The sequence below is a fragment of the Aquarana catesbeiana genome, linkage group LG02, assembly GCF_042186555.1.
Source record: "Aquarana catesbeiana isolate 2022-GZ linkage group LG02, ASM4218655v1, whole genome shotgun sequence".
NCBI lineage: Eukaryota > Metazoa > Chordata > Amphibia > Anura > Ranidae > Aquarana > Aquarana catesbeiana.
The window spans coordinates 35,875,393-35,897,458 of record NC_133325.1 but is presented as its reverse complement, the minus strand read 5'-3'; the positions used below and the strand labels follow the sequence as shown (position 1 = coordinate 35,897,458).

General features: G+C 43.5%; 1 protein-coding gene across 2 annotated transcripts in view; it reads right to left on the bottom strand.

The window, feature by feature from the left end:
• Positions 1 to 3,889: 3,889 nt before the first annotated feature.
• CHRDL2 (chordin like 2) overlaps positions 3,890 to 22,066 on the bottom strand; it is a 120,396-nt gene continuing 102,219 nt past the window's right edge. Inside the window, exons 11-12 of one of the 2 annotated variants that reach the window (XR_012241447.1) lie at positions 6,255 to 7,903; positions 3,890 to 6,197 (exon numbers count right to left, since the gene is read on the bottom strand). Coding sequence is in view for 1 of the 2 variants with exons in the window: in XM_073612764.1 (XP_073468865.1) it covers positions 7,824 to 7,903 (80 nt within the window). In the remaining variant the exon portion in view is untranslated. Of the gene's footprint in view, positions 7,904 to 22,066 lie in introns of both variants that reach the window. The other variant, XM_073612764.1, reaches the window with a different exon arrangement.

Genomic DNA, 22,066 nt, shown 5'->3' with positions numbered 1-22,066 from the left:
GGATCTTGCACTGGTGTGAGAAAGACTAAAAGCTGTGATATAAAGGACCGTCCTTGAGGTATAATTCTCATTGCGAAGTTCAGCATCCCTAGTAAGGATTGCAACTGCCTCATGGTGCACCCTTATGACCGGGTGAATTTATGGATAACTGTCCTGGTACGGGCTAGTTTGTCGGGGGCCAGCTATGGCACGAATTTCCAGAGTGACACTTTAGGAAGGTGATAGAGTGCCGGGCCTTCCACTTTATGCTCAGCTATGGGCACGTTGAGATTGCTGAACACTATTCTCAACCTGTTTAGATCTGCCAGTGGTGTGCCTGGTTGTTCGGTGAGCAGGAAGTCATCGAGGTGGTGGATAACCATCTGGCGGTGGGCCTGGTGTGACTTTACCTGAAATGAACTGGCTCACCCCGTCATGCGACTGACCCTGGTGAAGATGCAAACTGTACGTACTTCCCCTCCTTTTTTAAAATTTTTTTATCTGGGGAGATAAAGTCCAACCCTGGTACCGGATGGAAACCTGAACTAACCTCAGAGAGAAAAGATGAGTGGCCTGCCTGCCACTGGAGATGAATGGCCAACTGGGTGCCGCTACGTGGTTGTGTGGCTGATTGTTTGCAAGTTAGTTTGTATGCTGGTTTGCATGTAGGTGCGTGCCACGAAATGTTTTATACTACTGGAGACGATATTGCGTGGTTGCAAGGGTGTCAGTGAGTGTCAGGTTGCTGGGACGATATTGCGTGGTTGCAGGGGTCTCGTTGAGTATGAAGGTTTGTTTTTGAGACGACATTGCATGGTTGCAAGGGTCTCAGTCTGGTTTGCTGTGACGATATTGTGTGGTCGCAAGGGTCTCAGTCAGGTTGCTGAGACGGTATTGCATGCTTGCAGGGATCTCGATGAGTATGAGGTTGTTTTCAGATGATATTTCGTGGTTACAAAGGTCTCAGCGAGTGTCAGGCTGCTGAGACGATATTGTGTGATTGCAAGGGTCTCAATAAGTATGAGGTTGTTTTGAGATGATATTGCATGGTTGCAAAGGTTTCAGTGAGTGTCAGGCTGCTGAGATGATATTACGTGGTTGCAAGGGTCTCAACAAGTAAGGGGTCGCTAAGATGATTTTGTATGGCTGCAAGGGTCTGAAGGGATGTCAGGTTGTTGAGACGAGATTGCGTGGTCGCAAAGGTCTGGACGAGTGTGAGGTTGCTGAGACGTGGCATGTTCACCAATGCCAGTAGCCTGGCGGACAAGATGGGTGAACTAGAGATACTGTTGTACAAGGAGGACTTGGATTTTGTGGGAATTTCAGAGACCTGGTTCAACAGCTCTCATTGGCTGGCAACCATTCAAGGGTATACCCTATATTGCAGGGATAGAGAGGGTAAAAAGTGGGAGGGGTATGCCTATATATCAATAAAAATGTACAAGTGAATGTGAGAGATGACATCACTAAGGGAGCAAGGGAGGAAGTGCAATCCTTATGGGTAGAGCTTCAAAGGGATGACGCTAAGGGGAAAATATTACTGGGAGTATGCTATAGGCCCCCTAACCTGAGGGAGGAAGGGGAGACGGATCTCCTATCACAAATTGGGTTAGCAGCAAGGATGGGAAGTGTTATCATAATGGGGGATTTTAATTATCTAGACATAGACTGGGCGGAGAGAACCACGCATTCGTCTAAGGCCCGTCAGTTCCTAAATGTCTTGCAGGACAATTTCATGGTTACTGGATCTACTGATTACCAACAATACAGACTTGATCACGGATGTAGAAATACGGGGCAATTTAAGAAAAAGCAATCACAGGTCAATTGGCTTTAGTTTAAATCACACAAATAGGAAACATAAGGGGAATACAAGACACTGAATTTCAAAAGAGCCAACATCCCTAAACTACGAACCTTGTTAGAAGGCATGAATTGGGATATCTTAGGAACAAAGAACACGGAGGAGAGATGGGTTTGCTTTAAGAGCATATTAAATAAGGATATTAGCCAATGCATCCCATTGGGTAATAAATTTAAAAGAGCGAACAAAAGTCCTGGATGGCTTAACGCCAATATAAAAATGCATATAAAAGCAAAGGAGAAGGCCTTCAAAAAATAGTTGAGGGATCATCAGCATTCAGACTTTATAAAGAATGCAACAAGAAATGTAAGGGTGCAATTAGGGTGGCTAAGATAGAACACGAAAGACACATAGCGGAGGAGAGCAAAAAAAAAAAATCCCAAGAAATTATTTAAAGCGGTGTTCCGCCAAAAAAAAAAATTAAAAAGCCACCAGCTACACATATTGCAGCTGCTGGCTTTTAACAATAGGACACTTACCTGTCCTGGAGTCCTGCGATGTCGGCACCACAGCTGATGTCCCCATCAGCTGTTGGGTGCTGCCGCCATCATTGCGGGTAAGGGAACCCAGGAGTGTAGCCTTACGGGTTCACGCTGGGAACCCTACTGCGCATGCGCGAGGCCCCTCTCCCCTCTCCTACTGGCCCGGCGACAGGGAGAGGAGGAGGGAGTCCTGGGGTCATGTCACTGGCCGCGGCCTGGACTCCCGGAAGTGGGAACAGGTTACCTGTCAAAGACAGGTATCCTGTCTCCCCTCCCCCCCCCCCCCCCCGAAATATATATGCACAATATGGTAAATGAATACAAATAATAAATACAAATAATAAATGTCAAAGTGAGTCCCAAAACAGAACTTGTATTCAGTGTTCCAAGCTTCACCCGTGCATCACAAAATGATATGTGCTCCACTCCACCATGTGCCAATCAACATATACTGCACTCAGCAGACTAAGTTGACCTCTTGTATATACAAGAAAGTAAAAATCACACTTGTTGGTACAGTGTACACCTCAAGACCGGAGATGGAGATCAAGGTCAATGTGTGGTCAATCAAAGAAGTTGCCAAAGATGCTGCTTTCCACCAACCCTACTTTGCCTCATATATCCTCCCAGAGCGATCAATTATATGCAGCATCCAGGACCATTAAGAAGAAAAGGGGAAGCCTCCCATAGTGTAATAAAGTTTTATTAACTCATCAACCAGAAAAAAAAATTGCACTTACAATGTGTTAAATGCATCCAGAAGCCTGAAGACATCATCCATAAATGACGAAATGCGTAGGCCCGGACTTCCGGTTAAGTAATTTCTGGTTTAGTGGAACGCATGCTGGGGAACCAGCGGGACTTCTGGTTTTACTACTGTGAATACCTGGCGCATGGTGGAGTGGAGTGCATAGCGATTTGTGGTGCACGGGTGAAGTCTGGAACACTGAATACAAGTTCCGTTTTGGGACTCACTTGGATATTTATTATTTGTATTCAGTTTCAATTTGAATATGTGTGAGCGCTATTTTTTATTCTTGTTTAAAACATTTGGTAGATCACAACAGCAGCTGCTATAACCACTTGCCGACCAGTGACGTATCCATACGTCACTGGACTTTAGGCGGTTATAACGGGATGATGCCTGCAGCTGTTTTAGACTGGTTAGCGATCATCAGCACAAGATATGAAACCCATGGATGCACTGGAGTACGGCTAGCAGGATGGGATATCCATTAGCGACAGAATATGGAAGCTGTTAAGAATAATAACAAAATGCAAAATACACAAAAAAGTACACACATAATAGAATAGATTAATAGTTACTTTATTATAAATTTTATAGACAAACAAAAAAAAAAAAAAATCATAAACAAGAAAAAAATATATTTCAGAAAATATTTTAATTAGATTTTTTTTCAGACAAATATATATCAAAATAAATAGATTGCTTTGTCAAGGTTGGCTAGGTACAGTTTTTTTTTTTTCTAAGAGACTTAAAATCCATTGACCCGATCATACCACCCTACATATCTCCTGCCTGCAAGAAGGTACCCCCCCCCCCCCCCCCAAGCCTTGAGAGCGAGTATTGTACAGAAGACACAGAATACGATAGGAAGGCTTCAGAGCTGGATAAACATTCCTCTAGTCCTGAATGATCAGAACCTACGAAGAGCCAACATCATTGAAGGACAAATCAGGAAAGGATTAACTAACATTCTTTTATGTTCCTGATACCCACACCTTCTATACTCAGTATATACCACTATACAGTCGAAAATTAGTTAGGCCACCTTAAAGAGGTGTTCCACTTAAGCGTGGAAGGAATTTGCAAAATTACCACCTGTCTATCCCTAATGGAACGACCTAGGCATATTTCTGTGTTTAGTGACATGGAACCATGCAATGGCAGATAGCTCCTTTGGAAGATGTTTTGAAGAAGGTCAGCAATGGTAGGCTGTATTTTTCGCGGCACGGGCTTGCTTTCAGCTCACAAATTTTGTGTCCATTATACTGGTTGACCATTTGGGTTGAAGGTGGTGGTGGATCCTAAAGTTGCCTATTTTGATAGTTGATATTTCAAAGAAAAAAAAAGTAGACCATTTGAGGACCTTGGGTCCTTTTCTAGATATTTTGAAGAAGGTCAGCAGTGGCAGGCTGTATTTTTCTCAGTACAGGTTTGCTTTCAAATCACAAATGTTAGTAGGAGCTGGAGATGTAATTAGTGACTTAGTCCACAGCCAATGAGATGGCTAAAGCTGGTTGATGGGTTGTCCATTCAACTATACAGGAGTTCTCTGAGTGTCATTACTACTGATCAACCAGTTGGGTTGAAGGTGGTGGCGGATCCTAAAGTTGCCCATTTTTGATGGTTGATATTTCAGAGTAAATAGGGTAAACAATTTGGGGACCTTGGGTATAACTTTAAAAGACAATGGAAAGCCAGTTTAATAGGATGCTCAGATATGATCTTCCAACACATTTCAGGGGTTTCTCTCACCCTTCAGGGCTTTAGAGTCAACTCGTGTTGTCTGATGGTTGATATTTCAGAGGAAATATGGTAGACCTTTTGGGACGTTGGGTAGAACTTTAACTTAGGAAAATACAATGGAGAGCCAGTTTATTAGGATGCTCAGATGTGATCTTCCAACACATTTTTGGGATTTCTCTCAACCCTTTCAAGCTTTAGAGTCAACTTGTGTTGTCTGATACTGCTGTTATAACGGACAATTGTGGTTAGTGACAGATCAGGATAGAAAGAGTAGGGAAGGGCAGTAACCTGATGCCTAGGATCTTTCATGTTCTCGGACACACACTAACCACATCTGTTCCTTGTCAGACAACAAAAGCAGATTTGAAAACCCCTGAGATGTGTTGGCAACTAACTTAAAAAAAATAAAATGAATGAAATCTGAATAGTTTTTTGCTGTTCCATTGTCTTTTCTTGTTCATTATTTCTGGTCTGATTTCTATCTTCCAATAAATATAAAAACAACTGAATGAGAGCCTGTGTGTTGTATACAGGGTGGGGGTCATGATGGCAAGGGGTGTTCCCTCTTAAGTGAATGGCTGCCAAACCCCCCATCATTCTCCATTGCAGCCTGTCCATCTTTTAAAGTATTAAGAGACCTAGTGCATTGACTTTCCTTTTACATATGGCAGCACTCTGTGAGCTCCGTTATATCTGAATGCACAGCCTCTGCCGGCCAGAGCAATGTAAGCAAAAATGGAACAACCCAATTTACTACATGCCTTTCATTTTAAATTTGTCGGGGTACATAAATTGGAGCAGAATTAAATAAATAAGATAAATAGAATCCCATAAGGGAACAATACCCCTGGCATTGTATGTTTAAAAGTGGATCTGTCATTCACAGAATTTATTTTTTGCTGAGCAGGCTTTCCACAGCCAATTCACTGTGATCTAGAACCAACAGAGGCACAAGGAAAAGATATCTGCCCCCTCGCCCTCCGATTGTCCCACTAAACTTCCAGATAATGGATGTTATCAATTCACTGGGTAAATTATTACTACTTCTTTGGAATGAAAATGAAGCCAATGCACAAAAAGTGAACCTGTCGTGACTTCAACAAAATCCCAAAAGCCACCCTCAACCCTACAATAGGTACCCTCCAGTTCCTCTACTTAACGAGACCCTTCACCCGTCTATGCCTTCTTTTTTTTTTTTTTTTTTTAAATTTATCCCCGCTTACTGGATGGTGTTGAGTACATTTTAGATACTCACCCACCCAGAGTATCCAGCATTGTCCCTCTGAAATTCTCACCTCTTCTTCCACTGCTCGGTCATCAAGAGGCCTGTTGGCTTTTTCGGTTTCAGCACACATCCTCTTTTGTGAATGAAGGGCTATGCCTCCTGGGATATATGTGACATACCTATCCCAGGAGGCATAGCGAGCACTGTGTATGCCATTCACCTAGGCAAATGATGTGCATGGGGAAAGGGGGCGGGGCTGCACTTTTTTATTGGAAAAAAAGTACATAAACAAAAAAAAATAAAAATGATAACTAATCATGTGCAAGAGGGGAAGGGGGGTGGAAAGGGGAAAATATTTACAGAGGGTGAAGACCCACTTTAAAGTGGTTCGAAAGGTTTTTTACTTTAATGTATTCTCTGCAATAAGATAATAAACCTTCTGTGTTCTGCCCCCCCTTATACTTACCTGAGCCACTCTTGATCCAGGACTGTGCCTGAGAGCAGTGGCTCTCTCTCTCCTTACTGGACATGGAGGCAGCAGCAGGAGCCATTGGCTCTTGCTACTGTCAATCACAGCCTATGAGGAGAGAGCGGGGGGCAGGGCTGAGCTGTACTGTGTGTGTGTCAATGGACTCGGGATTGAGACTGCAGAAGTAGCCCCATAGCAATGGGTGCTCAGAAGGGGGGGGGGGGCCCGGTGCGCTGGCAGGGGACCCCAGAAGAGCAGGATTGGGGCTTCTCTGTGCAAAACTATAGCATAGAACAGGCAAGTATGACATTATTGTTATTAAATAAAAATAAAAAATTCTTTACAATCACTTTAAGTTTACCTCTGTCCCCCCACCATTCGAATGCTGCCCTAGTAAGGTCATTGAAAAATGGTCACTACCCAGTTGACAACTGCAAGTTTATGGCATGCCTCCTTCACCATGCCTTTTCAAAAGATGGATGCCACACTCTAAGCTCTGGTCTCAATGGACGTGACATCAATCTCTTGACAACACATGTGCATAGGGTGGGGAAGCGCCAGAGGAGGAGTGGGAGGAATAGTGCCCCATTGTTAATATCAGTGTGAGAAATAGTGCCTCAAAGGCTGGATAAAGACAAGCAAAGGGCCACAGTTTGGAGACCACTGTTCTAGTGTGATGATATCGGCAAGATCAGCCAGAGACCACTATGTAGAGCGGCTTTGGTGGACCATTGGTTAGTGGGATGGCGGAGTAAGGCAACAGTGTAGGGCAGCTATTTAAAAATCTTAGGCTTTGTGTTCAGACCGGTGATGCAATGAGATAGGCACTTGAGAAAGGTCTTACCCAAGTCTTGGGTTTTGTTCCTTAAAGCGGCATTAAAAAATGAGTAAACCAATTTGGAAATCAGAGGGTGCGAGGAGTCCATTGATGGATGTGAATTTGGCAGTCATGATAAGATGAATGTAATTGTTTTTACGTGTTAACCTCTCCCAATTCCAGCTCAGCAGGGAATCTTTGAAGTGCAGGATCTCCCCAAAGATGGGGGAAGCCTGGAGAGCACACAAAGGATCTTACAGTTTATTTCCTCTTACTCCCAAAGAAGTTTTTTCCGGCCCACAGTCTATGGTTCTCTGGTCAGGTAACCGTCAAGACATCGGCCATCTTGCTTAAGACTTTCCAGTGCTGCAGCCGGTTCTCTGGGTTACAGCCACCTCTTGTGTCGGGTTGGGTAGAGGTTGGCTTGAAAATGTTTCTCATCTCTTAGTATTGGGGGCTGGACATCAGTGACATCAGTAGAGCGTTTTATTTCCCACTACAATGCTTCAGTCTGCATTTCAGAAATCTCTGTTATGTTCAGTTCAGGGGGCTGTGGCCTGAAAATGTTCCACTGACCTACATAGAGGAAAGAACAGAAAGCAAAATTGGATGTGTTTAAAAGTTTATTTAACACAGAACTCCAGTCAAACATATGATAAAAAATAGATTAAAAGACAAAATAAAAAAATCTGCAATGTTAACATATCCAGAGATTTACCCCACAGAACTTTTTTTTCTGCCACTAGATGTCCTGAGTCTAATAAACAGCATCAATTAACCCCTGCCCTCTGAGCCCAGGTTATCCTGAACCCCGCCCAGCTTTTGACTGGGCAGTGCAAGAAGAAGTGGCACAGTGTTAAAATCATCTCTCCATCACTCCGCTTTCTCCTAAAAGCATGCTTCTTGTCAACATCTCAAAAACTACAACTTCAAAAAATTTGCCATGCCTCTTACTAAATACTTCAGACTGTCTTTTTTCCAAAAAGGGATAATTTGGGGGGTATTTGTACTGTCCTGGAATTTTGGGGCCATCAGTACATCAAGACAGATCGAATATATATATATATATATATATATATATATATATATATATATAAAATCTACATATACACACACACACACACACACACACATATATACATTGTATATATATATATATATATATATATATATATATATATATATATATACACATACATATATATATATACACACACACACACACACACACACACACACACACACACACACACACACACACACACAGTGCTCGGAGCGGGGCTGATGTCAGTGGGGATCTCGGCCGCTCCCTCTGCAGTGCTCGGAGTGGCGAAGATGTGGAAAATACCTTATTTACAGCACCACTGGGCGCTCACGTGGCCCGCCGGAGATCTTCTTCGCCGCTCCAAGCACTGCAGAGGGAGAAGCCGAGATCCCCGCTGACATCAGCCCCGCTCCGAGCACTGCAGAGGGAGGGGCTGCTGACTTCAGCCGGGAGGAGAAGAGCTCCGGTTGGGTCACGTGAGCGCCAAGCGGCACTGTAAATAAGGTATTTTCCACAATAAAGTTACACAAGGATACACACTGCACTTTATATACACTCTTTTTACAGAACGGATTATATGATTTATGAAGGACTTTAACTAAGGTTTATTTTTGAGATTACAGAATTTCACAATGCTGACTGTTGAGCTGACAGGGGGGAGGAACTTTTTTGTACATATCGTAAATAAATAAGACATCCCCTGAAAATAAGCCCTAGTATGTTTTTTGAAGCCAAAATTAATATAAGACCCGGTCTTCTTTTTGGGTAAACACAGTATTTATACCATAGTTTGTGGACCCTATAACTTTCACACAAACACTTATACCCTGTACACACGACCGGTTTTGCCGTCGGAATAAACTCCGAAGGTTTCTCCGACGGAAATCCATTCCAGCGGTCTTGCCTACACACGGCCTACACACAGTCAACCCAAAGTCCGACCAAAGTCCGACCGTCCAGAACGCGGTGACATACAACACTTACTACAGAAATCAATAAACAAAATAAGTGCAGCGCAAAAAGAAAACTAAAAATGAAAAAAATGATGAAACATGATAAACAGTCCAATCATAAATTGATTAAAAGTTCATAAATGCCAACATGAAATAACCCTCTTCTGGGAACACCCGCATTGCTCACTTATCCAGGCGATGCGATATTATGAAATAAAATTGTGCTTACCAGATCCAGTTGACCCCTTAATTATAGGGGGTCTTAAACGGCATGAATGGACCCGTGGCAAACTGCTGGGCTAGCTGTCATCTGCAGATCAAGTAGATTCCTCGAATAACGGAGATCCCATCAGGTCTATGGTGTAATACTGATAATCTGCAGGGTTGGCTGTCATATACTGGATGCTCTCTCCCAATGCACAGCGGTATCCGTGAGATAGGGGGACCCGTATTGAAATGGCAGAGCAAAGAGGCAATGATCCCCAGAAAAAAACAAATGAAAGCATCTATGAGCGATCCATAGATGAAAGGTTTCCAAATTTATTCAAAAGGTGAAAGGTACAGGGGAGAGACGCTCTATAAGCGCCAAAACATGTGAAAAATCTATGTGGCTGTGTTGATAGTAAGACAGACTGTTCGCGTCCGAACAGCTGTCAGCAAGAGAAGGCTGCGGGTGACGTCAGTCATGCAGTTCCGCCCGCGTACGCGGCGTTACGTCACAAGGACTTCGTCAGCGAGGGTGGAGTGCACCTGTCACCCGTGGACCTAAATATACCCGCTGTCTATCAAATTGGGAGTGTCAGGAGCGTCGGGACCGGAAGTCCCCGCCGGGAAATCATCTCCTAAGCTCAATGGGGACATCTCCACCCTCGCTGACGAAGTCCTAGTGACGCAACGCCGCATACGGGGGCGGAGCTGCATGACCGACGTCACCCGCAGCCTTCTCTTGCTGACAGCTGTTCGGACGCGAACAGTCTGTCTTACTATCAACACAGCCACATAGATTTTTCACATGTTTTGGCGCTTATAGAGCGTCTCTCCCCTGTACCTTTCACCTTTTGAATAAATTTGGAAACCTTTCATCTATGGATCGCTCATAGATGCTTTCATTTGTTTTTTTCTGGGGATCATTGCCTCTTTGCTCTGCCATTTCAATACGGGTCCCCCTATCTCACGGATACCGCTGTGCATTGGGAGAGAGCATCCAGTATATGACAGCCAACCCTGCAGATTATCAGTATTACACCATAGACCTGATGGGATCTCCGTTATTCGAGGAATCTACTTGATCTGCAGATGACAGCTAGCCCAGCAGTTTGCCACGGGTCCATTCATGCCGTTTAAGACCCCCTATAATTAAGGGGTCAACTGGATCTGGTAAGCACAATTTTATTTCATAATATCGCATCGCCTGGATAAGTGAGCAATGCGGGTGTTCCCAGAAGAGGGTTATTTCATATTGGCATTTATGAACTTTTAATCAATTTATGATTGGACTGTTTATCATGTTTCATCATTTTTTTCATTTTTAGTTTTCTTTTTGCGCTGCACTTATTTTTGTTTATTGATTTCTATTGAGGTTGGTGTTATCCTTTAGTGTTCAGCTTGGATTAATAGTTTTAGGTTTAGTTTGCGCTGATTGCTCTTTATTTTATAACACTTACTACAGGACTAGAAAAAGGAAGTTCAATAGCCAGTAACCAATAGCTTCCGTCTCGTACTTGCTTCAGAGCATGCGTCGTTTTTGGTCTGTCAGAACACCATACAGACGAGAGCGGTTATCCCAATAGGAATTGGTTCCATCGGAGATATTTAGAACATGTTCCATTTCTAGGTCCGTCAGAATTTTCGAAAAAATAAGGCAGATGAGGCCTACACACGACTGGAATAGACGATGAAAAGCTTTCGTCTGACTTTTTCTGACGGACATTCTGCTCGTGTGTACGCGGCTTTAGAGTTTTTTTTTTTTTTTTATTTTTTTTTTTTACCAAAGACATGTAGCAGAATACATTTTGGCCTAAATTTATGAAAAAAAATGATTTTATTGGATATGTTTTATAGCAGAAAGTAGAAATTTTTTTTTTTTTTTTTACAAAATTTTAGTTTTTTTCATTTATATCACAAAAAATAAAAAAACCCAGCAGGTGATCAAATACCACCAAAAGAAAGCTGTTTGTGTTAAAAAAAAAATTCTATAAATTACAGTGTACATAGTTGCATGACCGCGCAATTACCAGATAAAGTAGCGCAGTGCTGTACAGCAAAAAATGGTCTGGTCATGAAGGGGGTGAAACCTACCGAAGATCAAGTGGATCATTTCTTTTTTTTTTTTTTTTTTTTTTTTTTTTTTAGTTTTTTATTTATTTATTTTTTAATCATTAAAGAATTTTTATTGAAATTTCCATACAAATGGTTCATCAAGTGGTTCATTTCTAACAAAATCAACAGTTTTTTTTTTTTTTTGCACTTCTCAAAACACATAAAAATAATATATTTCCATTGATATATTTACTAAACTAAAAAAAAAAAAAAAAAAAAAAGGGAGCAAATAAGATCCATTTATTGTTAAGATGAACATACACTTTAAGTAAGAAGAGAAGAATAGCCATTAAACATGTTATGGAGAGAACACAGAAGGCCGGTTTCAGTGAAACCCGAGAACGTGTCATTATTTTTGCCAGGCCGGTGCCACCGACTATAAGGCAGTCATTTTTCACCCTTCGCTGTGAATTGGCACACCGTCTGTCCCGCCAGCTCTGGCACAGTCCCGTCTGAATGGTTTATTTATTTTTTTTGAATTTTCTGGCTGTTACAAATTTTTACAAGTGGTGTCACAGCTTGCGCGGCGAGGCCGTCGGTGAAAAACACAGGCTGATTTATGGACGGCCAGGGGTAGTGTGCTCCACACTTAGGCTAGACTTCCTTACACTTCATAAGGGACCCATAAAAGTCTGCGCAGAGGACTGCGGTTGCCCCCGTCGTAAATTAGAGATTTGCAGCGCGAATGATGTCATCTTAGAAAAGCACAAACATCTCACGCTGGGGGGAGCGAGAACTGGAGTCCGAAATCCAATGCCCTTCGCCAAACCCAAAAGAGAGAAAGGCGGTGAAGGCCGAGCCATGAGAGTGGGTTAAACATCAAAGGTCAAACGTGGGGGGAAGGAGATGGTGATGAAGGTTTTGGCGTACTATTATGTCACTAACTGACGCAACCGAGCTCCACCTTCTCCACCATTAAAGCCCGATTGAACCGTTCTGATTTATTACGGTGAAGCAGCCAGGCTGCATACTGTATAGTCTCATAAATCTGGTCTAATTTTACAGGTTTTACATCTGAATGTGCTGCAGCAATGTTAAGATATCCTGTGCAGCAATCTGGAGAGTCGGACCGCTGCTGTCCAACACAGGGCAGTGGCTCTTCCGACACCCCCACCCCCCCCTTCCCCAAGTGCACCAATTAACAACCCCCCTCCCTCCCCCTTTCCCCAAGTGCACCAATCAACAACCCCCTCCCTCCCTACCCCTTTCCCCAAGTGCACCAATCAACAACCCCCTCCCTCACCCTTTCCCCAAGTGCACCAATCAACAACCCCCTCCCTCCCCAAGTGCACCAATCAACAACCCCCTCCCTCCCCCCTTTCCCCAGGTGCACCAATCAACAACCCCCTCCCTCCCCCTTTCCCCAAGTGCACCAATCATTAACCCCCTCCCTCCCCCCTTCCCCAAGTGCACCAATCAACAACCCCCTCCCTCCCCCTTTCCCCAAGTGCACCAATCAACAACCCCCTCCCTCCCCCTTCCCTAAGTGCACCAATCAACAACCCCCTCCCTCCCCCTTTCCCCAAGTGCACCAATCAACAACCCCCTCCCTCCCCCTTTCCCCAAGTGCACCAATCAACAACCCCCTCCCTCCCCCTTTCCCCAGGTGCACCAATCAACAACCCCCTCCCTCCCCCTTCCCTAAGTGCACCAATCAACAACCCCCTCCCTCCCCCTTTCCCCAAGTGCACCAATCAACAACCCCCTCCCTCCCTCCCCCCAAGTGCACCAATCAACAACCCCTCCCTCCCCCTTTCCCCAAGTGCACCAATCAACAACCCCCTCCCTCCCCCTTTCCCCAAGTGCACCAATCATTAACCCCCTCCCTCCCCCCTTCCCCAAGTGCACCAATCAACAACCCCCTCCCTCCCCCCTTCCCTAAGTGCACCAATCAACAACCCCCTCCGTCCCCCTTTACCCAAGTGCAGCAATCAACAACCCCCTCCCTCCCCAAGTGCACCAATCAACAACCCCCTCCCCCCTTCCCCAAGTGCACCAATCAACAACCCCCTCCCCCCTTCCCCAAGTGCACCAATCAACAGCTCGGCTCATACACACTCACCGGCCACTTTATTGGGTACACCTGTTCAATTGCTTGGTAACACAAATTGCTAATCAGCCAATCACATGGCAGCCACTCAATGCATTTAGGCATCTAGACGTGGTGAAGACAACTTGCTGAAGTTCAAACCGAGCATCAGAGTGGGGAAGAAAGGGGATTTAAGTGACTTTGAACGTGGCATGGTTGTTGGTGCCAGACGGTCTGGTCTGAGTATTTCAAAAACTGCTGATCTACTGGGATTTTCACACACAACCATCTCTCGGGTTTACAGAGAATGGTCCAAAAAAGAGAAAATATCCAGTGAGCGGCAGTTGTGTGGAGGAAAATGCCTTGTTTGATGTCAGAGGAGAATGGGCAGACTGTTTGGAGATGATAGAAAGGCAACAGTAAGTCAAATAACCTCTTGTTACATCCAAGGTATGCAGAACACCCTCTCTGAACGTACAACGCATCAAACCTTGAAGCAGATGGGCTACAGAAGCAGAAGTCCACACAACAGATGCCAATCCTGTCGGCTAAGAACAGGAAACTAAGGCTACAATTCTCACAGGATCACCAAAATTAGACAATAGAAGATTGGAAAAACGTTGTCTGGTCTGATGAGTCTCAATTTCAGCTGTGACATTCAGATGGTAGGATCAGAATTTGGCATAAACAACATGAAAGTATGGATCCATCCTGCCTTGTATTACCGGTTCAGGCTGCTGGTGGTGGTGTAATGGTGGAGGGGATATTTTCTTGGCACACTTTGAGCCCCTTAGTAACAATTGTGAAACCCCTTTGTGTTACATCGTTTACAGTGGTTGTAAACCCCTTTGTGTTACTTTTACCTATAGGCAAGCCTAGAATAAGGCTTACCTATAAGCAGTGGAAATATCTCCTAAACGTGCGCCATTTAGGAGATATTTCACTTGTAGTCCGCCGATGTCATAATCGGCGCATGCACTGTAAAGAAATGGACCACCGTGCCATTTCTACCCCCAGCGTGTGCCGTGACTGACGGCTCCCGCGCGCATGTGCAGGAGTGAGGTCACGCGGCTCCGGCCAGTCACAGAGCTGGAATCCGTGGCCCCCAGAAGGAAGAGAGGCGAAGGTGGACACGGCCTGCACAGGCGACAGTGCGGGCTTCGTTTGCAGGTAAGTGTCATATAATGGGCTAGTATGCAATGCATAATTTGCAGGCCTTGGGGGGAGCAAAAGAGGAAGTAAAACCCATCGGGGGTAACTTCCTCTATAAACACCACGGCCTACCTGAGTATTGTAGCTGACCATGTCCATCCCTTTATGACTACAGTGTACACATCTTCTGATGGCTCCTTCCAGCAGGATAATGCACCATGTCACAAAGATCCAATCATCTCACCACTGGACAATGAGGTCCCTGTACTCCAATGTCCTCCACACTCACCACATCTCATACAATAGAGCACCATTGGGATGTGGTGGAATGGAAGGTTCCCATCATGGATGTGCAGCCGACAAATCTGCAGCAACTGCGTAATGCCATCATGTCACTATGGAGCAAAATCTCTGAGGAACGTTTCCAACACCTTGTTGAATCTATGCCACCAAGAATGAAGGCAATAGGGGGTCCAACTCGCTACTAGCGAGGTGTACCTAATAAAGTGGCCGGTGAGTGTAATTGTTACATAAGACATTCTGCAATTTATTGTTGTTATTTAAAATGACCTTATTATTTAAACCTATAATATTCTGAAACTAGCAAATGTCAATCCCTTCCAATATGGCAGCCTGGGAGTGTTCTGTGTACAGAAACGCCCCCATAAATCTCATTTTCTGCTCGTGTGATTGGCTCACTGGTTCTCTCAAAAGTCTGCACCAAAGAGAAGTTCCATCCGTTTCTGTGTTTATTAAAAGTCGGCAGCTATCATTTTTGTAGCTGCTGACTTTTAATAAACACACAGTCACCTGTCCCAGGATCCAGCGATGTGACCGCCCGAAGCCTCGCTCCTCTCCTCCGCCTCACTAGTATGGGCACCCTGCGGCCTCACAGCCAGGTGCGCGCTGGGCATGTGCGAGTCGTGTTGCGCATCCTGAATGGCCGGGCAATTGTCTGGGACCTGTGACGTGTCCCAGAAGTTTGCAGGGAGGGAGGGGGGAGAGGAGAACGGGGTGCTAGGTACCCGCCCCCCCCAACAAAAAAAATGACATGCCAAATGTGGCATGTCAGGGGGTCAGGAGTCCTTAAAGCAGAAGTTCCACTTTTGGGTACAACTCCGCTTTAGGGCATGAGTCGAATTTTAAAGCAAAATTTCACCCTAAAAAAGGGACGTTCTGCTTTCTATCTTCCTCCCCTCTTCTAAAATTGTTGTCCCCTTTCTTTGTCTTTTTGAAGGGGAGTAGGTTCCTAGTTTTGGTCAGTACCTGCTCCCTATTCCGGTCAGATTGCCTAGAAATCAGGGATATGCAACTAGCGGACCTCCAGCTGTTGCAAAACTACAAGTCCCATCATGCCTCTGCCTCTGGGTGTCATGCTTGTGGCCGTCAGAGTCTTGCCATGCCTCATGGGACTTGTAGTTCTGCAACAGCTGGAGGTCCGCTAATTGCATATCCCAGGCCTAGATGATTCCAACCTCTTGGGACAGGTCCTAGGAGGCTGCGAAACCCTTCACAAAGTCCAGCACAGGTTATGCATGCGCAATGGAAACCCTGCCGTGAAGCGGGAAGGATTTGCAGCTGACTTGCCACACTAAATATGCCAGGCGCTGGGGACCCGAAGACCAGCTAGGCTGAAGATCCTGTTTAACCCCCTTAACGCCGGCGCCTCTTGGCCCTTTAAGAGGTCTCTGATGCCGGGAGGCGGGGCGGGGTTTATGATCACGTGACTGCCGTGATTGCCTGTCACAGCAGTCACATGATCGGAAAGCTTGCAAGTAGCGATCGGGAGCTTTCCATTAGGCGCCGGTAACTGTGCCGGGATTGCGCAGGGCGTACACTCTTGGCACAGGTTTGTATACAAATATGTGGTCACTCAGCATCAAGGCCCACCCGCCGGGAGGCCGCATATTTGTGTGCTATTGGCATGAAGAGATTAAAGCGGGGGTTCACCCACACCGCCAAAAAAAAAAAATATTAAAAGCCAGCAGCTACAAATACTGCAGCTGCTGACTTTTAATACATGGCCACTTACCTGTCCCGGGGTCCAGCGATGTCGGCAGGGGACGCCGAGAACCCGCTCGGTTCTCGGCAGCTGCCGCCGCCATCCTAGGTGAGGGAATCAAGAAGTGAAGCGTTGCGGCTTCACTTCCCGGTTCCCTACTGCGCATGCGCGAGTCGCGCTGCGCGTCCCTAGTGGTCCCCGCTCTCTCCTGGGAGCTGTGTGTTCCCAGCAGACAGCGCGGTGGGGACGGGAAGAGGCATAGACTCCCATGGGAGTCTATGCCGGAAGTGGGTGCAAATACCTGTCTTAGACAGGTATCTGCACCCCCCTCCCCCCTGAAAGGTGACACCGGAGGGAGGGAGGGTTCCGAAAAGCGGAAGTTCCATTTTTGTGTGGAACTCCGCTTTAAGCAACAGGCATTTCATTTTTGGTAAGATACTCCCTAGGACAGTGATGGAGAACCTTGGCACCCCAGATGTTTTGGAACTACATTTCCCATGATGCTCAACTACACGGCAGAGTACATGAACATCATGGGAAATGTAGTTCCAAAACATCTGGGGTGCCAAGGTTTGCCATCACGGCCCTAGGGCCTGCCTACTTCAAATCGATCCTAAACTGTCCTCTTCGCTCCTCCTAAGACCTCCTATTCTCCAGCTTCCTCATCACCTCCTGTCTTATCAAGAGCCTCTACCATCCTCTGGAACTCCCTACCCCAATCTGTTGGGCTATCACTTACTCTGTCCACCTTTGGGTGATCCCTGAACACTTATCTCTTCAGGGAAGCCTATCACACCTCCACAATATATACTTAAGACAGAAGGTGTTGAAGACCCCAACCCTTGTTCCAGTTGAATGTAGGAAAACCACTGATTCTTGACCTGTGGAGTTAGCCCTCCAATGTTGGGCCATTTGTTTGTTGAGTAAGAGGGTTTTAACAGAAAGCCTTGAGAGATAAAAAAAGCAAACAAACAAAAAAAAACAAAAAACAAAACACAACAATGTTTTGTGCCAAATTGAAAAAAAATTTAAAGTGGAGTTCCACCTGCAAAATTAAAAAAAAAAAAAAAAAAAAAAAAAAAGTCAGCAGCTACAAGTACGGTTGTAGCATCCTGAGCTTCTCTAAGCACCACCCACAAAGAGGACAAAAATTGGCAGTGCTTTTAGCCCCCCACTGAGGCAAACAATGCTATAAACGATACTGGTCTTACATTATTCATTTTGAGAGGCAGTGCCTCTTCATTTAGGTTCATCATATTAGTTATGTTAGAATGATTAGTTTTCGGAATTCGTTTCGTATATTCGGATTAATTTCGGATTAATTTCGCCCATTCGGCTAGTCCAACCCACAAAAAGGTGATTGGACGATATCCAAAAGAATGAATGGAACAAAATTAATTTCTTGGTTACAAAGAGAAATGCTGATCTCCGAAGGAACAAAATTCATTTCAGGTACGAATTCGACTAGTCCAACTCACAAAGAGAAATGGACTGAGCTGATTGGACGATATCCAAAAAAAACCAAAATGGAACCACATTTATTTCAGATTAATTTGTTAATTAATTTGTTACAAAGAGGAATGAAATGAGCTGAGCTGATTGAACGATATCAGAGAGAACGAAAGGAGCAAAATTTATTTCATATTCGAATTTGGCTAGTCCAACCCACAAAGAGAAATGAAATGAGCTGATTGGACGATATCCGAAAAACAAATGGAATAAAATTCATTTTGGATTCATTTATTAAGTTCATTAATTACAAAGAGAAATGGAATGAGCCCATTGGACGATATCCGAAAGAACAAATGGAACAAAATTAATTTCATATTTGGATTTGGCTGGTCCAAACCCACAAAGAGAAATGGAATGAACTGATTGGGTGATATTTGAAAGAACCAATAGAGCAAAATTCATTTCAGATTCAAATTCGGTTAGCCCAACCCACAAAGAGAAACGGAATGAGCCGATTGGACGATATCCAAAAAAACAAATAGAACTACATTTATTTGGATTAATTCGTTACTTAATTTGTTGCAAAGAGAAATGAAATGAGCTGATCGAACGATATCCGCAAAGAAGTTGGAATGAAAATCATTTTGGATTAATTCATTAAATTACAAAGAGAAATGGAATGAGCTGATTGGATGATGTCTGAAAGAACGAATGGAGCAAAATTAATTTCAGATTCTAATTCGGCAAGGCCAACTCACAAAGAAATGGAATGAGCTGATTGGATGCTATCCGAAAAATGAATGGAACTAAATTAATTTTGGATTTGTTTATTAATTACAAAGAGAAATGGAATGAGCTGATTGGGCAATATCCAAAAAACAAATAGAACGAAATTAAGTTGGGATTTATTGGTTATGTTCATTCGTTACAAAGAGAAATGGAATGAGCCGATTGGACGATACCCGAAAAGAGCAAATGAAACAAAATGAATTTCAGATTCATTCATTAGATTCATTCCTTACAAAGAGAAATGTAATCAGCTGAATGGACGATATACGGAAGAACGGAATAAAATGAATTTTGGATTCATTTGTTATGTTATGATTCGGATATTTTGATGGATCCACCTCCATCCAACCCAAACACAATAAGTTGGAAATTGGAATCATCATCTTGTTTCACTTTTATTCTTTACTGTATTTATTGCAATATGTTTCCATTTCATATGTGGTGCATTTTTTTTTATAATAATGAAAAAAAGGTAATGCAACATAAAAAAGAAAATGGATCCGAAAGAATTACATTATGTTGTTACGTTATTTCGGATGCTTCAAATATCAAAAGACCCAGACTATCATATCATTCGAATGAAACGTATGAATGAATGACATTCGTTGTTTCGTTATAATTTATTTTGGATTTGTTTAAATTCGTCATTGTTGCGAGTTGGAGATTAGTATACATCCCAATCTCCGAATAATGAAATCATCAGAATGTTGTTTTGCAACGAAACAAATCACACATCTCTACTCTTCATTGCACTAACTCTGTTCTCAGCCACTTTTTTACCATCCTCACCACGGTCTGAAAAGCGATAAAATGAGTAGTGGGTGTTTGCTCATTTTTTACGGAACGCCCAACCTGGAAGACCTTAATTCCAACCACAGCGCCTCACAGGTTAAATCGTAATAAAATTCTTCCACCCAAATCCAACTGAAAAATGTTACTTACGTAATAAGGAGCTTCGGGTCTGTTTATTTGTGAAAGGGCATGGGGAAATAATAACGGAGAGGAGGCCAGGGAACTCAAACTAATAAATGTCTCTGGCAAATCCACACTCTCCACTCTTGGGAGGTCTCTTCTCACCACGGAGTGATAAACATTCCAATCTTCAGTTTCCCCTGAGCGGACAGCCTCATGAGAAAGAATTATGGATGGTCCATCAAGAAAAGTTCAACAAGAAGCTAACAACACCACTAAATCCACCATGGTGGAGACGTAATGGAGCACCAATCTCATCACTATAGCCTCTTACACTCACCAGCCACTTTATTAGAGGTACACCTTGCTATTACCAGTTTGAACCCCCTTTTGCCTTCATTCTTTGTGGCATAGATTCAACCAGGTGTTGGAAACATTCCTCAAAGATTTTGGTCCATAGTGACATGATAGCATCACACAGTTGCTGAAGATTTGTCGGCTGCACATCCATGATGAAAATATCCCGTTCCACCACTTGCCAAATGTGCTCTATTGGATGAGATCTGGTGACTGTGGAGGCCATTGGAGTACAGGGACCTCAAGAAACCAGTGGTGAGATGATTGGAGCTTATGGACATGGTCAGCAGCAATACTCAGGAAGGCCGTGGCATTTAAACGATGCTCAATTGGTACTAAGGGGCCCAAGGTGTGCTAAGAAAATATCCCCCACACCATCACCACCAGCCTGAACCGTTAATAAAAGACAGGATGGATCCATGCTTTCGTGTTGTTTACACCAAGTTCTGACCCCACCATCTGAATGTCGCAGCTGAAAATCGAGACTCATCAGACCAGGCAACGTTTTTCCAATCCTCTATTGTCCAATTTCGATGATCCTGTGCAAATTGTAGCCTCAGTTTCTTGTTCTTATCTGACAGGAGTGTCACCCACTGTGGTCTTCTCCTGCTGTAGGTTCGAGGTTCAAGGTTCGATGTGTTGTGCATTTAGAGATGGTATTCTGCATACCTTGGATGTAACGAGTAGTTATTTGAGTTACTGTTGCCTTTCTATCATCTCGAACCATGGTAAAAAACAAGTTAATACCGCGCTAAAGTACAAATTAGCTGCAACAAAAACCATCAAATATCTCTATGGTGCAAGTAAAATAGTAAAAAATAAGTTGCGCCAAAAATATGAAAAAAAATCACAAATCAAGTGACATATGGTGCAAATAAATATAGTAATTAAACAGTGAACGTTCAAAAATTCATAAACACAAAATGCATGTGCACATATAAAAGACTAGATAGTGAGTGATAAAAAACAAAGTTGATGAATATATATAAAAAAAAAAATCAGAAAAATGGATGAAAAGTAAATGATCATTTACTTTTCACTTACTTTTCATCCATTTTTCTGATTTTTTTATATATATATTCATCAGCTTTGTTTTTTATCACTCACTATCTAGTCTTTTATATGTACACATGCATTTTGCGTTTATGAATTTTTGAACGTTCACTGTTTATTTATTTGCACCATATGTCACTTGATTTGTGATTTTTTCATATTTAGCGTAACTTATTTTTTACTATATCATCTCAAACCAGTCTGGCCATTCTCCTCTGACATCAACAATGCATTTTCCTCCACACAACCGTCGCTCACTGGATATTTGATCTTTTTCGGACCATTCTCTGTAAACGCGAGAGATAGTTGTGTGTGAAAATCCCAGTAGATCAGCAGTTTTTCAAATACTTAGACCAGTCCATCTGGCACCAATAACCATGCCATGTTCAAAGTGACTTAAAGTGGCTGTAAACCCTCATTTATACCTAGTGAAGTGAACAGCCTCAGATGATACACAGAGATGAAACAAATGTCCCTACATACGTTTTACATGTATATCTGCTGTCTTCAACTTTATACACTGTTTAGAAAGTGCACATCTGTTAGAATTTTCACTTCCTCATTCTGCACTGTGAGAGAAATCTTGGATTACACTGGGAGACAGCTGATTGGAGGAAAGGCACACACCCCCCCTTTCAGATAGGCAGAGACTTTCAGAACTGTCCTGTGAGTAGAG